This window comes from Ailuropoda melanoleuca, chromosome 4, assembly GCF_002007445.2.
Source record: "Ailuropoda melanoleuca isolate Jingjing chromosome 4, ASM200744v2, whole genome shotgun sequence".
Lineage (NCBI taxonomy): Eukaryota > Metazoa > Chordata > Mammalia > Carnivora > Ursidae > Ailuropoda > Ailuropoda melanoleuca.
The window spans coordinates 119,564,565-119,581,853 of NC_048221.1; the positions used below are offsets into that span (position 1 = coordinate 119,564,565).

General features: G+C 44.5%; 2 protein-coding genes across 2 annotated transcripts in view; both read left to right on the forward strand.

The window, feature by feature from the left end:
- The first annotated feature begins 708 nt into the window (after nt 1-708).
- On the forward strand, nt 709-1,476 carry LOC117801788 (3-oxo-5-alpha-steroid 4-dehydrogenase 2-like). Its single transcript, XM_034657295.1, has 2 exons — nt 709-1,000; nt 1,392-1,476. Exons 1-2 carry the CDS (start codon nt 720-722, stop codon nt 1,474-1,476), a joined length of 366 nt encoding a protein of 121 aa, XP_034513186.1. The 5' UTR covers nt 709-719.
- Nucleotides 1,477-9,921: 8,445 nt separating this feature from the next.
- The window catches only part of LOC100466687 (3-oxo-5-alpha-steroid 4-dehydrogenase 2), a 44,809-nt gene continuing 37,441 nt past the window's right edge, over nt 9,922-17,289 (forward strand). The window contains exon 1 of the mRNA XM_002927020.4: nt 9,922-10,213. Coding sequence (XP_002927066.1) covers nt 9,933-10,213 — 281 coding nt within the window. The 5' untranslated portion in view covers nt 9,922-9,932. The remainder of the gene's footprint in view (nt 10,214-17,289) is intronic.

Sequence of the window (17,289 nt, forward strand, 5' to 3'; positions counted from 1 at the left end):
AGGAATGAGGGCCCTGGGAATGTGGTGGGGTAGAGGGGCCACTGGCTGAGAGGGAGAAGGCGCACCTAGCCCCGAGTCAGAAGGGTGGGCGGGCGCGGAAAGTGCCTGGATGCCAGTCCCAGGGTTATAAGAAGGATGCAGGGCTGGGTGGGAGGGGACGGGGAGTGAAGGAGCGTAAGGAAGGGGAGGAATTGGGGAGATTCTGGCTTGGGGTGGTCTGAGGATGGAGGCTGCGTAGCGGCGGCCCAGGGGTGTGTTGGGAAGGAGAGATAGACCCCGGCTAAATCGTCCCTGTGGTTATCTCTTCTGATTTCCCTGTCCTAGAAGCTGCAGCATCAGAGGGCGTTGGTGAGGAACAGGTCTTCGAAGCGCAAAGGGGAGACCAGTGGCAGGCGATGGAGAGGGTGGGCGCGCGGACGGAGGCGTGGATGTGGCCTAGTCCCAGGCGGGGGGCGGGGCGGGGGACGGCCCCCAGGACGTTTCTGGCCCCTGGGCCCTCCCCTTCGCCCCGGCTGCCTCCCCAAATGCCGGCCCGGCGAAAAGGGCATTGATGCTGAACCGAGCCCCCGCTGGCCGCGCGGAGCCGAAAGCAGGATGGAAGGGCGGGAGGCAAGGCCGAAGGGGCGGACGCAGGGTGGCGTCTCGCGCCCCATAAAGGGGCCGCGGAGACCGCGCTCTCTTCTGCACGAGCGGCGGCCACCGGCGGGGATCACGGCGCGATGACCGTTCCCTGCCAGCAGAGCCCGGTGCTGGCAGGCAGCGCCACTTTGGCCGCCCTGGGGGCGCTGGTCCTGTACCTCGCGAAGCCCTCCGGCTACGGGAAGTACTCGGAGAGCCTGATGCCCGCCGCTACCCGCCTGCCCGCCCGCGCCGCCTGGTTCCTGCAGGAGCTGCCCTCCTTCGCGGTGCCCGCGGGGATCCTTGCCCAGCATCCACGCTCGCTCTTCGGCCAGCCTGCGACGGTGCTCCTGGGCCTCTTCTGCGCACATTACTTCCACAGGTAGCGTTTGCCCCCTGCGGGCGCAGCGCCCCACGGGCTCCCCCCCCCACCTCCCCCCGGCGTCCAGGAGCGCGGTGCACCCGGGCACGCCGAGCGGAGCGCGGAGGCGCGCTCGAGGGGAGCCCCCGGCGGGGCCGGGCTCTGGAATGGACGCCGCCCGGGCGAGAAGCCGTCGCGGGGCGGACGCCTCCGGCACTTTCCCGGCCCCGCGCGCCTCTCCCGCCGGCTCCAAATCCTCTGGCTGCTTCGGGGAAGGCGCTGGAGCGAGAGGGAGGCGAGCCGGCCAGCTCAGGCTGGGCAAACCGTTCCCTCCTCAACTCCGCGCCGGCCGCGTCACCTGTGGCGGCTCGCTCCCCTCTCCCTTTCCATCTCCCTCACCTTTCCTTTGCAGGGTGGGGGCAGGCTGGTTCTGGGATCCCGAGAGAGTCTACGTACGGGCATCTCCCAAAGGAAACCGGGCTCAGAGCGGCCGATAACTTAATCTCTGCGGGTCTGAGGGAGGTGGGCAGAGCCTGACCCGGACTTCCAACGGGGGAGAGAGAACGTGATGGGAACCCACTGGCCTGAGCGAGAACCCCACTTCTCAACACCCCTCCCCGAAAAGGGGCCGCGCTCGCCACCAACTCCTCTACCTGTCCTATGAAGGAGTTGAAGTTAATGTAGAGCTCAAATGCTCTTCTAAATTAAGAATCCCAAATTCAGGACCGCTGTGCCTTCTGGTCTAAGGAAAGACTGGGAAGAAATCAAAGACTTTCGGAGAATGACTGCAGACCCTCAAAAAAGACTCCCAGGGGAAGGGGAAGGCACCTGACTAAGTCGCCTGCCGTGCCCAGTCATTTGTCCCTAGTAGCCCTACTGTAACCTTGTGAGGTCTGTGTTTATGATGCCCGCCTTATAGACAAAGAAACCGAGGATGAGTGAGGGTCAGTGACTAACAGAAGATGATGCAGCTGGTGCCCAGCCAGATTCAAATTCATGCCCGTGAAACTCCGCCGTCCAAGNGTTGCTTGTCCTCTAATTCTTGAATGGCAAGAGTTATTTGTATATTCTGGATATAATTCCTTTGGTGAATATATGTGTGGCAAAAATTTTCTCCAAATGTATGGCTTGCCATTTAGTTTTCTTTTTTTTTATTATGTTTTTTTAGTCACCTTACAGTACATCATTAGTTTTTGATGCAGTGTTCCATGATTCATTGTTTGCGTACAACACCCAGTGCTCCTTGCAGTACGTGTCCTCCTTAATACCCATCACTGGGCTAACTTATCCCCCCACACTCCTCCCCTCTAAAACTCTCAGTATGTTTCCCGAAGTCCATACTGTCTCATGGTTTGTCTCCCCCTCTGATTTCCCCCCCTTCATTTTCCCCTTCCTTCTCCTAATGTTCTCCACGCTATTCCTTATGTTTCACATTTAGTTTTCTTAACTGTGTCTTTGGAAAAAGCAAAAGTTTTTAATCTTGATGAAGTTGATATTTATCAGTATTTTTATACTTTGTTCTTTGGAGTGTCTTGTTTAAGAAATCTTGACCTACTCCAATATCACAAAGATTTTATGCTATGTTTCCTTCTAGAATTTTAATAGTTTTCATTCATACAATTAGATCTATAATGTATTTTCAGTTAATTTTGTACATGACGTGGAAGAAGAGTTGAAGTTCATCTTTTACAAAGAGAGATCCAATTGTTCTAGCACCATTTTTTCTCTATCGGATAGCTTTGGTAACTTTTGTGTAAAATCAAACTGCACTACAAATCTGTAGCAATTAAAACAGGATGGTACTGGCATTAAAATGGACAAATTGATCAATATAACAGAACAGAGGGACAAGAAATAAATCCCTGCATACAGAGTTATCTAATATTTGACAAGGGAGCCAAAGCAATCAATGGGAAAAGATAGTCTCTTCAATAAATGGTGCTGGGAAAACTGCATAGCCACCTGTAGAAAAATAAAATTGGAACCTTATCATATCACTCACAAAAATTAACTTGCAATTGATTAAAAACTTAAACATAAGACCTGATGCCATCAAATTCCTGGAAGAAAACATACTGCATAGGGAAGAAGCTTCTTGACATCAGTCTTGGCACTGATTTTTTTTTTTTTTTGATATGACACCAAAGCACAAGCAACAAAAGAAAAATAAATGAGTGGAAGTACCCCAAACTTAAAAGTTACTACACAGCAAAAGGAGCAATCAACAAAATGAAGACAACCTGTGGAATGGAAGGAAATATTTGCAAGCCATATATCAGATAAGCGGTTAATGTCCAAAATATATAAAGAAACCATACAACTTAATAACAAAAAATCTGATTAAAAAATGGGCAGAAGAACTGAATAGACATTTTTCCAAGGAAGAGATACAAATGGCTGATAGTACATGAAAAGATGCTCAATATCACTAATCAGGGAAATTCAAATCAAAACCACAATAAGATATTGTCTCATTAGAATGGCTATCACCAAGAAGACAGAGGTAACAAGTGTCAGTGAGTATGTGGAGAAAAAAGTAAATCCCATGTACTATTGGTAGGAATATGAATTTGTTCAGCCACTATGGAAAACAGTATGGAGGTTCCTCAAAAAATTAAAAATAGAACTACTTTACAATCCAGCAATCTTACTTCTGGGTATATAGTCAAAGGAAATGAAAACAGGATATCAAGAAGATTATCTGCACTCCCATGTTTATTGCAGCATTGTTTACAACACCCAAGATATGGAAACAACCTAAGTGTTCATCAGTGGATGAATGGATAGCAAAGATGTGATAATGGAATATTATTCTGCTATGAGAAAGAAGGAAATCCTGACATTCGTGACAACATGGTTGGATCTTAAAGATATTATGTGAAGTGAGATAAGCCAGACAGAGAAAGACAAATATCAAATGACATTACTAATATGTGGAATGTAAAAAGGCAGGAACAAGAATAGAAATGTGGTTACCAGGAGCTGGGAGGTGGTGGAACTGGGGAGATGGTGTTAAAAGGTACAAAGTTGCAACTAGTAGAAAAGTCAGTTCTGGAGATCTAATGAACAGCATAGTGACTTATCTTTTCACTTTCTTGATGGTATTACTTGCAAAAAAGCTTTTAGTCTTAATGAAGCCAAATTGATCTTTGTTCCCTTTTGTTACTTGTGCTTTGTGTTACAGCTAAGAAACCATTGCCTAATTTAAGGTCATATTTATATCTCTGTTTTTGTCTAAGAGTTTTATAGTTTTAACTCACATTTATGTTTTTGCCTATTTTGAATTGATTTTTGTATACAGTATGAATTAGGGGTACAATTTCATTCTTTGGCATGGGGCAATTTATTTATACCAACATCATTTTTTGAAAAAGCTATTCTTTCTCCATTGAATGATCTTGTGTCTCTTGTTGAAAATCAGTTTACCATAGATGTATGAATTTATATCTAGACCCTAAGTTCTATTCCATTGATCTATATGCCTGTTCTTATGCTGGTACCACACTGTCTTGATTACAGTTTCTTTGTAGTAAGTTTGGAAATCAGGATGTAGAAGTCCTTCAATTTTTTCTTCTTTTAAAAGATTGTTTTGCTATTCTTGCCCCCTTGCGTTTGCATATGAATTTTAGGATCAGCTTTTCCATTTCTGAAAAGTCAGCTGGGATTTTGATAAGAATTGAATTGAATATATAGACCAGTTTGGAGTATCTTATTCTGCTCAGACTGTCATAACAAAATACCATAGACTGGATGACAATAAACTTAAATTTATTGTGATAATTCTGGAGACTAGGAGTCCAAGACCAGAGTACTAGCAAGGTTGGTTGCTGGTGAGAGTTCTCTCCTTGGGCCACAGATGGCTGCCTTCTCACTGTTTCTTTACATGGGAGTGAGAGAGACAGACAGAAAGAGAGAGAGACAGAGAGAGAGTTCTTTTTCTTATCATAAGGCCACAGTCTGTCATCTGATTACAGCCCCATCTTTATGACCTCATTTGATTTTAATTACCTCCTATAGACCCTATTTTCAGGTACAGATACAGTCACATCAGGGGTTAGGACTTCAATATACAAAAATTAGGGGAACACAATTCAGTCTATAGCAGGGAGTATGACATCTTAACAATAGTAAGGCTTCCAATCCATGAATATTGGCTATCTTTCCATTTATTTAAGTGTTCTTTAATTTCTTTCAACAATGTTTTGTAGTTTTTAGTGTTTAAGTCTCATTCCTTTTTTTGTCTCATTCCTTTGTTATCCCTAAGTATTTTGGGGGTTTTGGTGCTATTGTAAATGGATTGTAAATGGATTGCTTTGTAATTTCATTTCAGATTCTTATTGCTAGTTTCTATTGATATTTTTATATTGATCCTATATCTTGTAACCTTGGTGAGCTCATTTATTTGTGCTAAAAGCTTTTTAGTAGATTCCTTAATGTTTTACATATAAGATCATGTCATTTGTGAAGATATAGTTTCACTTCTTCCTTCCAAGCTGTTACAACCATTTAGCTCTTCTGTGTTTTATTCTTGCTATTCTCTTCCTGTCCCCTCCTTCTGATTATTTGATTATCTTTTTAGATTTTTATTTTAAGTTTACTGTTGAATTTGTAGTTATTCTTTTTTTAAATTGAGGTATAATTACATATAACATTATATTAGTTTAGGATGTACAACATAATGATTCAATGTTTGTATATATTGTGAAATCATTACCACAGTAAATCTCATTAACATTCAACCTTATACATAGCAGTTATTCTTCATTAAAAATTTTATAGGGTTGCCCTATTGATTTCAACATTCATTCATAACTGTCACAGTATAGTTACAGTTACAATGTACTACTTCACTTAAAAAAATTGAGATCTTACAGACTTTCAACTCATATCTCACCATCCTTTATGTTTTCCCTTCAGCCACAAGAACTTTACCATTTATTATACTGAAGTTATGAATGCTCATAGTTTTTGTTTATTTGAAAATATCCATATTTCACCTTCATTATTCAATAATACTTTTTCTGGATATAGGTAGAATTCTGGGCAGAGATTTTTTTCTTTCAGCATTTTAAAGATGTTCCACTCTATTCTGATTTACATGTTTCTGATAAGAAGTTAGCTGTTAATCAGATTGGTGTCCTCCTGTATATAATATGTTGTTTTTCTGTTGATAATTTTAAGATTCATTCTTTATCTTTGACCTTTAATAACTTAAATATGATTTGCTTTGCCTCAGCATGGGCTTTTTTTGTTTTTCTGCTTGTCATCGAATAATTTGAATTTGTAAATTTCTGACTTTTATCAAATAATCTATCTTCAAGTTCACTTGTTATTCCTTCCATCTTCTTTGTTCAGTTGTATGTCTATCCCATAATTTTTTTATTTCATAAATAGTATTTTTTGTTTCTAGAATTTCCATCTTTATTTTATTTTACTTTATTTTATTTAAAATCAATTAACATACAGTGTACTATTAGTTAGAATTTCCATCTTTTAAAAAAACCATTTCAATATCTCATCATTGCCCATTTCTATACTGTGATTTCATGCATTGAAAGCATGTTTTGTTTTATAGTTTACTGAGGTTAATTATTGCTGTTGGTTAAATTGTGTCTCCCTCAAAATTTCTTTCTTTCTTTTTTTTTTAGAGAGAGAGAGCATGCACGAGTTGGGGAGACAGAGGGAGAGGGGGAGAGAGACTCTAAAAAGCCTCCACACTCAGCACAGAGCCTGATGTGGGGCTTAATCCCACAACCCAGAGATTATGACCTGAGTCAAAACCTAGACTACGATGCTTAACTGAGCCACCCAGGTGACCCTCTCCCTCAAAACTTCTACGTTGAAATTCTAACTCCAAGCACATAAGGATGTGATCCTATTTGGAAATAGGATCATGGAAGGTATAATTAGTTAAAATGAGATTATATTGGAGTAGGGTGGGCCCTTAATCTAATACAACGGGTGTCCTTATAAAAAGGAGAAATTTGGACACAGATACATATACACAGGGTGAAGACTATGTGAAAATGCAGGCAGAAATTGGAATGAAGCTTCTACATGCCAAGGAATGGCAAAGATTTCCAACAAATTACCAGACGCTAGAGGAGAGGCATGGAACAGATTATCCCCCACTGCCCTTAGAAGAGCTAACCTTGCCGACACCTTGATCTTGGACTTCTAGCCTCTAGAACTGTGTGGCAATAAACTTCTGTTGTTTAAGCCATGAAGTTTGTGATACTTGTTATAGCAGCCCTAGCAAATTATTGCCATTGTAATAGCTACTTTAAAATCCTTGTCTGCTAATTCTAAGATTTGGTTCATCTTAGTATTGGACTTGATTGATTTTTGTTTCTCTTGAGAATATGTTTCATTGAATTGATTTTTCCTGTGTCAGGTAATTTTGGACATATGCATGCTAAGTAGTAGAGGTTATGGGTTCTTTTTCTCTTATGAATATTATTTCATTTGTTTTAGCTGGTAATTTCCTTGGCTGGGTTTGAGCTTCAGACTTTGTTTCTTGTGTCTGTTCAGGACTTTTGTCTGAGCTGAGTTGCTTTGAGTCTCCTATAATGTGCTGTTCAAAAATCATCCAGAGATATGGGTGGACAGAGTTTAGGGATTCTCTCTCTGGCTTTTTCCTTTTCAGGACTATGGTAAATTTTCTTTCACATGTGTCTCTGCCGCTGCTGTGTGCATTATTCAGATTGCACTTAGCCCAGGCTGAAAGTCTCAAAGAAGAACTTATGCCTACAGTTTTCCATGTCCCCCTGCCATGTGAAGGTGATTTCCCCATCAGTATCTGTTTGCTGCTCTTCATTCTCTAGTAACTTCTGGTAGATTTTTTTCCTCCCAGGCTTTGTCATCACTTTCTGCTTGCGCCCGCGCGCCCGCGTGTGTGTGTCTGTCTGTCTGCCTGCCTGTCAGAATCTTAGTCCATCATGTCTGGAAACCAATCTCCTCACCTTAATTTTTGAAGGATATTTTCATTAGATGTGAAATTCTTTTTTTTTTTTTTTAGATTTCATTTATTTGAGACAGAGCGAGAGCAAGAGAGAGAGAGAGAAGAGAAGCCAGGGGAAGGGCAGCGAAGCAGACTCCCCACTGAGCAGGGGGCCTGAGGTGGGACTCCATTCTAGGACTCTGGGATCATGACCTGAGCTGACGGCAGCCGCTTAACCAACTGAGCCACCCAGATGCCTTAAATGTGAAATTCTTGGTTGAAAAATTTTTTTCTTTCAGCACTTCAAAATGTATCATCCCATTTTCTTCTGGCTTGCATAGTGTCTGAGAAATCTGTTGTGTTTATTACCTTTGTCCCTCTAGGTCTTTTTTTTTTTTTTTCTGGCTGCTTTAAAGATTTTCCTCATCACTTGTTCTTGGTAAATTGGTTGCTGAGTGTGTTAGGGGTGTGTGTTCATCTTGCTTAGGGTTTACCAAGGTTCTTAGATCTATAAGATGGGGTTCTCATCAAATTTGGAAAGTGTCCCTGGTATAAGGAAACACCGTCAAACTGGGCAGATGGGACAGTGTGCCTTTCATTGGAACAGCCAGGAGGACAGGGCAGGAGTGGATGGGGGAGTACTGAGTGGGGCTCCTGAGTCAATGAGTTGAAGAGAGAGGATGAAGAAAGCCAAGGAAAGGTGCGGGGTGGGGGGGGGAGACTGGGGTGGAGCCTGAAGTAAGGACCAGAGGAGAAAATTAATAGGGATAAAGTAATCCCTATCAGAGGTGGGACATGAAGATGGAAGACTGATGGAGGCAGCACTCGGGAAAAGAAGGTCAACCTGGAGGAGGAAGCCAGGTCAAAGAAAGACGGGAGAGGTTAAAAGGGGCACACGACTTCAGAAGAGGGCAGCTAAGGAGGTCTGGATACTGAATCAGAGAAGGGAAGAAGAAATAGATAATGAACGAGAGGGTGAAGAATGAGAGGAGGGTGGAAGATGGAAGAAAGAACCACGCCTGGAAGTTCAGAGCACAGGTAGCTTCCCCAGTGGCACCACCGTATTCAACTCGACACAGCCGCTGGAGGATGGGGAGAGGGCGTCCCACTGCAGAACCCGTAGACGTTAGCCGGAGTCCAGGGGTCCCCTGGTGCTGGAGAGGAGAGCGCGGACCGACAGGATCACTCCTCCTGGCCCCAACCCTTGCTTGCGCGCCCACGCTTTGGGGATACGCCTTTTTGACCAAGGCCCGAGGCCCAGGGGCGCACCCAGCAAAGCAGAGAGAAACGGTGGAGGAATGAGGGCCCTGGGAATGTGGTGGGGTAGAGGGGCCACTGGCTGAGAGGGAGAAGGCGCACCTAGCCCCGAGTCAGAAGGGTGGGCGGGCGCGGAAAGTGCCTGGATGCCAGTCCCAGGGTTATAAGAAGGATGCAGGGCTGGGTGGGAGGGGACGGGGAGTGAAGGAGCGTAAGGAAGGGGAGGAATTGGGGAGATTCTGGCTTGGGGTGGTCTGAGGATGGAGGCTGCGTAGCGGCGGCCCAGGGGTGTGTTGGGAAGGAGAGATAGACCCCGGCTAAATCGTCCCTGTGGTTATCTCTTCTGATTTCCCTGTCCTAGAAGCTGCAGCATCAGAGGGCGTTGGTGAGGAACAGGTCTTCGAAGCGCAAAGGGGAGACCAGTGGCAGGCGATGGAGAGGGTGGGCGCGCGGACGGAGGCGTGGATGTGGCCTAGTCCCAGGCGGGGGGCGGGGCGGGGGACGGCCCCCAGGACGTTTCTGGCCCCTGGGCCCTCCCCTTCGCCCCGGCTGCCTCCCCAAATGCCGGCCCGGCGAAAAGGGCATTGATGCTGAACCGAGCCCCCGCTGGCCGCGCGGAGCCGAAAGCAGGATGGAAGGGCGGGAGGCAAGGCCGAAGGGGCGGACGCAGGGTGGCGTCTCGCGCCCCATAAAGGGGCCGCGGAGACCGCGCTCTCTTCTGCACGAGCGGCGGCCACCGGCGGGGATCACGGCGCGATGACCGTTCCCTGCCAGCAGAGCCCGGTGCTGGCAGGCAGCGCCACTTTGGCCGCCCTGGGGGCGCTGGTCCTGTACCTCGCGAAGCCCTCCGGCTACGGGAAGTACTCGGAGAGCCTGATGCCCGCCGCTACCCGCCTGCCCGCCCGCGCCGCCTGGTTCCTGCAGGAGCTGCCCTCCTTCGCGGTGCCCGCGGGGATCCTTGCCCAGCATCCACGCTCGCTCTTCGGCCAGCCTGCGACGGTGCTCCTGGGCCTCTTCTGCGCACATTACTTCCACAGGTAGCGTTTGCCCCCTGCGGGCGCAGCGCCCCACGGGCTCCCCCCCCCACCTCCCCCCGGCGTCCAGGAGCGCGGTGCACCCGGGCACGCCGAGCGGAGCGCGGAGGCGCGCTCGAGGGGAGCCCCCGGCGGGGCCGGGCTCTGGAATGGACGCCGCCCGGGCGAGAAGCCGTCGCGGGGCGGACGCCTCCGGCACTTTCCCGGCCCCGCGCGCCTCTCCCGCCGGCTCCAAATCCTCTGGCTGCTTCGGGGAAGGCGCTGGAGCGAGAGGGAGGCGAGCCGGCCAGCTCAGGCTGGGCAAACCGTTCCCTCCTCAACTCCGCGCCGGCCGCGTCACCTGTGGCGGCTCGCTCCCCTCTCCCTTTCCATCTCCCTCACCTTTCCTTTGCAGGGTGGGGGCAGGCTGGTTCTGGGATCCCGAGAGAGTCTACGTACGGGCATCTCCCAAAGGAAACCGGGCTCAGAGCGGCCGATAACTTAATCTCTGCGGGTCTGAGGGAGGTGGGCAGAGCCTGACCCGGACTTCCAACGGGGGAGAGAGAACGTGATGGGAACCCACTGCCTGAGCGAGAACCCCACTTCTCAACACCCCTCCCCGAAAAGGGGCCGCGCTCGCCACCAACTCCTCTACCTGTCCTATGAAGGAGTTGAAGTTAATGTAGAGCTCAAATGCTCTTCTAAATTAAGAATCCCAAATTCAGGGCCGCTGTGCCTTCTGGTCTAAGGAAAGACTGGGAAGAAATCAAAGACTTTCGGAGAATGACTGCAGACCCTCAAAAAAGACTCCCAGGGGAAGGGGAAGGCACCTGACTAAGTCGCCTGCCGTGCCCAGTCATTTGTCCCTAGTAGCCCTACTGTAACCTTGTGAGGTCTGTGTTTATGATGCCCGCCTTATAGACAAAGAAACCGAGGATGAGTGAGGGTCAGTGACTAACAGAAGATGATGCAGCTGGTGCCCAGCCAGATTCAAATTCATGCCCGTGAAACTCCGCCGTCCAAGACGCTTTCACCGTGTTAAGCAGGCAGAAACTCCATGCAAGAAGAGTCTATCACAGAAAGGTCGCCAAATCAAGTCAAGAACGGAGAGAAGCACAGCCTTATTTTGAGTAGAGAATTTCTAGGGTCATAAGAGCAGGGAAATCTAGATTGGAAATTAGGGTAAATAATGCTGGAAGCTGAAAGGCACAATTTTTTTTCATAAGGATGCCTCAGGAGAAGTTGTAGAGAAATTTTAACCTGTCCTAACCTCTGGATCTTCTTTATTGGTCAAGATTTCATATTTCTGCAATCTGAACTGTATTTTCAATCTTTTAGAAAGATGAGTATTGGCAAGCAATAAGAACTAAAATTTCAGAAATGGGTGTTCTTTCTGCAAATATATACTAAAAGTCTGTTGTGGACAAGGTGCAGGCTTAATTAATGACCACATTATCTTACCCAGATTTAAGTGGTTTAATTTGTACAGAAAAAAACGATGTTGGGTGCAGGAGTTAAGAGGCTAGCTTTTTATTTCACTGTTTTTGGAACCAACATTTGACAAAAAATATGATTCTATCAATTACTTTTATCTCCAAATTAACAACTGTCAGCACCATAAACAGTATTTTTATGAGGTCATTTCATCTTAAAGTAATGATTAGTGTTTTCTGACGGCCCTGTTAACATAATTTTCAGATTTGTTTTTAAAATTAAAAGTCACTGTGCACAATAAATGATGGCCAGTACATTTAAAAAAAAACAACAACAAAAAAACCAAGGAAGTAATTACCCGTAAAATGAGTATCAACATACCCGTAAAATGAGTATCAACAAACTTCTTCAGGGGAAAATTTAAAATATAAGTCAAGGATTTGGGGATTGATTCTGACTGAGGGAAAATTGCCCACTGAAAACACAGCTGTGAGTTAGTTGTTCCTGAGATGTGAAGATGTGACTTTTGCCCACCTTCCCCCCTTGTGTGAACTCTTTCTTTGAGGCCGCTGAAGTACTGGATCTGTTATTTTGAGTACTTATGAGGCATTACACTCTGCTGAACACTCTTCATGAATTATCTACTAATTCTCATACCAACCTATGTAGATAGGCACTATCTTCACCCCCATTTTGCAGGTGAGTAACTAGGAGGACGAAAGGTTAAACAATCTGCCCAAGGTCACACAGTAACTTGGGGAGTCATGGTTCACACCCAGGGGGGTTTGAATGCAGATCTCAGGCTCTTAGCTACCATGATAAACTGTTCTATACTTGTCCTTGCCTTTTAAAAACTATATTTAGGCTTATAATTATTATTTTTTTAATTCTGAAAATAATAAATGTTGACTAAAGAAAAAAAATACAAAAAGTAGACAGACACCCATAATTTCAATACCTAAGTATATCAGTGGTTAATGTTTTGGAACATTTCCATCAGGGCTTTTATTTTTCTTAGTAGATTTTTACACCGGCTTGTTCTATTGAACATATATATAGTTTTGTTCTGCTTGATTACCTAACATTTTATAATAAGTGTTTTCCTACATTATCATAGAATCTTTGTAAATATAATCTTAATGGCTGCGTGTGATTTCATCTCATGTAAAAACAGTAATTAACCTATCCATTAATTTATAGTTGGACATTTAATTTGCCCCTTTACTTTGCAGGGGGGAAGCTAGGTTAAAGTGATGATGCACCTTTTTGCAACCTAAATTCTCTTCAGAAATTAGGTGTGTGTTCTCAGTCAAGATTCCCAAAGTGGTTCAAAGTCTATGAATATGAATGTTTTGAGGCTTTGGGGATCATGTGGCTTGATAATGAGGTTACATTAAGAAAAAAGGATCAAGCTGCCTTGACTTTACCCTGTTCTGTAAATTGCTGTGACACAGAGACTAAGATGAAGGGACAAGGGATCAGGGGGAAGGGTGGCTCAGGTGTTGCTTAGACTCTTTTGCAAAATATCCCTTCAGGACTGTTCAGAATGGCAATATGTCCTATTGGATAGTAGTTAAAATTCTTTGCGCTTTTCTCCATACGAAGGTGCCCCACTAGAATTTAAGTTACACAAGGGCAAGGATTTTTGTCTCCTCCCTTCACAGCTGTGTCCCTATAGAAAAGTGCTGGTGCATAGTTGGTACTCACTAAATTTGTTGAATGCATGAACTAATTCTACCTCTGACATTCGTACAGGCAGTTGGATTGTGGGAGAGCCAGTGATTACTTAGAAATCACTGCTGAGATTGCATGGCTAGGTCAACTGAGATAATTCTTCTCCCTTCAGAATCTATTGTTGTGAATGTTTGGATGGTCTAATGACATGAAAATGATTGCTGTGTAAGCATGTTGTTTAATCCTACTGCCAAAGTTTGAAGTCAATTATGTTATCTCTTGTTGACCTTGCTTACAGCCCTGGAATGATCCTTTGCTCACACTCTCTGATTGATCTCATTTTCCCAAGAAGACTTTGTGTCCTATGCAATGATCATCGCACCACCTATGCCTGTGGCAATTGATGTCTTTTTCAAGACTTGGATGTGATCTTGGTATTTAGCTGAAGAAGGAAAAGAAATCTCTTTTCACAAAAAAAGGGGACTGTATTGTGAAAAGTTGCTTGCAGAGTGACTTTTCATGATGTGTATTCAGAAGCACAGTGTAATGCACACATTAGAGTCTGTTTGAATTTAGATCGTTCCTGGGGTTTTGATGTTGAAACAGATGACATTTCCTAATTAGCCAAATAAAATGATGGCTTCCGTAAGGTACATTTTTGCTTTATTGTTCAGTTCATTCTCCAGCAGCATGAATTCTTCCCTATTCTTCAGAAGTATGTCAGGAATCCTTCTTTGAGTCCCTTCTCATCTGTAAATCCAGCTGTGATACCATTCCTTGGGCTTTCATAACAGCCAGTGTGGCCTTCTAGGATGCACGTCACACTCTGGACCATAATTATCTGCTTTAAGGAAACTTCATCTTCATCTGTCCAGCCTCCCCATTTTACAGAAGTAAAGCACCAAGAGGTTTAGTCAATTAGGGTCAAAGAGGGGGCTGGAATTTGAGACTCCTGATGGGCCTTGCCAATGCTTCTCCAATCTCATAAGAGATGCAGATGTCTGAGATATTCAGAAGAAATCAAACCTCATGAAGGAAACAAACTGATGGCTGCCCAAGGAGGGGGTGGGTAGAGGATGGGCAAAAGAGTGAAGGGGAATGGGAAATGCAGGCTTTCAGTAATGGAATGAGTAAGTTGCTGGACTGAAAGTTACAGCACAGGGAATACAGTCACTGGTATTGTAGTGGTGTTGTATGGTGACAGACGGTAGCTCTATTGTGGTGAACAGAGCATGATATATAAATTTGTCAAAACACTATGTTGTATACCTGAAACTAATGTAACATTGGGTGTCAACTATACTTCAATTAAAAAAAAAGAGAAGTGTGTCTTTAAATATAAAACAAAATCATAAAAACTCAAAAAACAAAAATAAAAAACAACCCTCCAAAAACCTCATGAAGGAAATTACTCATTGGCTGAGTCAGAGTATTGATTGATGCTTATATTGGAAATCACCTAGACAAATTTCTTCTCTTGAGGTTGAAAAGAAAGACCATGCAAGACAAGCCACATTCTTGTGGTCACAGTCACATGTTAAGGACGTTCATGAGGCATAATTTGATCAAGTATGATTAACTGAAAGATTCTTTAGAATGAGGGTTAGCAAACGTTTTCTGTAGAAAAGCCAGATAGTAACTCTTCAAGGCTTCACGGGCCTACGGTCTCTGTTACAACTACTATTCTCTGCTATTGCAGCATGAAAGCAGCCAGAAATAATATGTACACAAATGAGTGTGGTTGTATTCTAGTAAAACTTTATTTACAGAAACAGGGAGTGGGCAGTATTTGGCCTGTGGGCCCCAGTTCTTGCCAGCCCCTCCTTAAGAAAACCATGAATGGCATAGCTTTATAATCAGTAAATTGATTGCATTCCTGGTAATACTACAATAAAATTATGTTAAATCCTGTAGCAAAGCAGTGGGCCAATTCTAGAATATTTCTGGTCCATTTAAACAGGAATTTGGTAGTAACATCATTTTCTGAGAATTCCTAGGTTCCGAGTCCTTTATCTGAACACTTGTGGGAAATAGTAGGAGTCTTGGAGTTTACATTCTAAATAGGACATCATAAGCACATCTGAAAAATGTAGAGCTCTTTTGCCAAAAATATAAACAAGCATTAGATATCTTGACTGTTTCATTTTTGCCACATTGAAGAAAAGCTGAAGTTCTTGCTCATTCTACCGTAATGTCACTTAAAAAAAATAAATAAGATAAGGAAACAATGATCCAAATTGGTGAATTGATGTGTCTGAAGTCACATGGCTAGGAAGGGACAGAGTGGGCTTGAACCCAGTGTCCTGATTCTTTATCAGAGTTCCACATGCTCAGAACCATGCTAGGTCCTGTGGGAGCCACTGAAGTCCAACACCTTGACCTCCAGGAGGAAGGCAAGAAAGAATCATCATTATGTGTCTATCATTCTTTTGGTGTGAAAGTTGGTGGTGGCAATGTCAGTCTGAGAGGTCTAGAACGGGTGGGAAAATGCAAATTGAAGGGGACCTTTAGGGGATCACGGTCATGCCACTAAATATGCTGTCTCTGGTGCTTGTCTGTGCTTGAGTGTGCATGGAATAGAGGGCACTCCTCTCCCCCTCCCAAGTTCAGAACCAACTGGGAGATAAACCTAGGAATTAAGCAATGATGACCACCCTTCTTAGAGTTCATTAAAGCTGATTTGGGCCAATGTGGCTTCCATGTGGCCCTCCCAATACTGTACCTCAAAAATACCCAGCAATACTCACAGCTGAACAACCATAGGCCTTTCCCAGGGGAGCCTATTCTGAAAAGGCAGCAGAGTGGGAGATGGGCTGAGCGGCACACACCTCTGGAGAGGTGCTGCTTGGAAGTTTACCGGTCAGGCCATGCATTTCTCCTTCCCTGACGAGGAGTGAGTGAGGGGCAGTGGAAAGACTGGAGGGATACTCTCTTGATGGGCCCTCAGCCAGCAGGAGGGGAAGCATAAATCCTTTCTGTTTCTAGATAAAACAGAAAAGTTGTCTACCTATTGATTTTTGCCAGAGCCTGGCAACTTGGTTCTGGAGCCTGGGGCCCCTCCCATTCTGCTTTTTGACTCCCTGTCACATATGGCAATGGGGCCGTCAAAATCTGGAATCAAGTTGTATAAAAAGTCACTGTGCTCAACCCAGGATCCTTTAATAAGAGCTCAGCACAGGAGCTCTAAATTCAAAACCCTCTGAACTGGGGCCAGCAGTGCAATTTGCCTTCCATTTGGTTGGGGAAGGGGGAAAAGGAAAGGGAAACCAATATTTATTGAGCTCTGGGTGTTCCAGGAATTATGTTACATGATTTACATTGGTTATCTCATTTTGTCTTTGAGATAATCACTATTATTAATGCTGTTTCACAAAGGACAGCACTCCATCTGACTGCAGTGATTGGTGGGGGTCAGTAGGAGTGATGGGCAGGCATGTGAGGTGGTTCTCAAAGGATGCTCTATTCCCAGACTTGTGGGTGGCAATGTGATGGTCACTCAGGAAAAGGGACCTGATGACCTATGACCTGAAATTGCCCAATGCTTCAGATACTCTGACTTGGAATGCCTCTCCAGTCCTTTTAATACCAAATATCTTTTGAATATATGCCATAATATCCAATCCTACTATCCAAACCTTAATCAGGCTCCACGCCCTTTTCAAAACTCTTCTATTATACTTGGGCCATGTCCCAAGACTGTTCCTAGAAGTTACCATGAAGAAAATAGGCAATATGGTTTTGACAGTTTTCCTATCTGACTATGAAGCACCCCATGATCCTTTTCTGTGTACGATGTCTGTTTCTCTCTCCTGCCCCTATCTGTTCTCTTTAGCAACAGTACAAGGTCTCACTTCACTCTCTCATTGAATGTTCTTTACTTGCCCAAAGTTGCATAGCTGATAAACAAATCTAAACATTAGACTATTGGATCCTTTGTTTTCATATTATTGAGTTTTGAAAGGTTTTTAAAAAAATATATATATATATATATA

Bases quoted from the DNA above. Each gene is read 5' to 3' on its own strand.
- LOC117801788 (XM_034657295.1), top strand. From the start codon at position 720: ATGACCGTTCCCTGCCAGCAGAGCCCGGTGCTGGCAGGCAGCGCCACT. The intron at 1,001-1,391 runs GTAGCGTTTGCC...TTTCCTTTGCAG, and splicing joins TGCGCACATTACTTCCACAG to GGTGGGGGCAGGCTGGTTCT.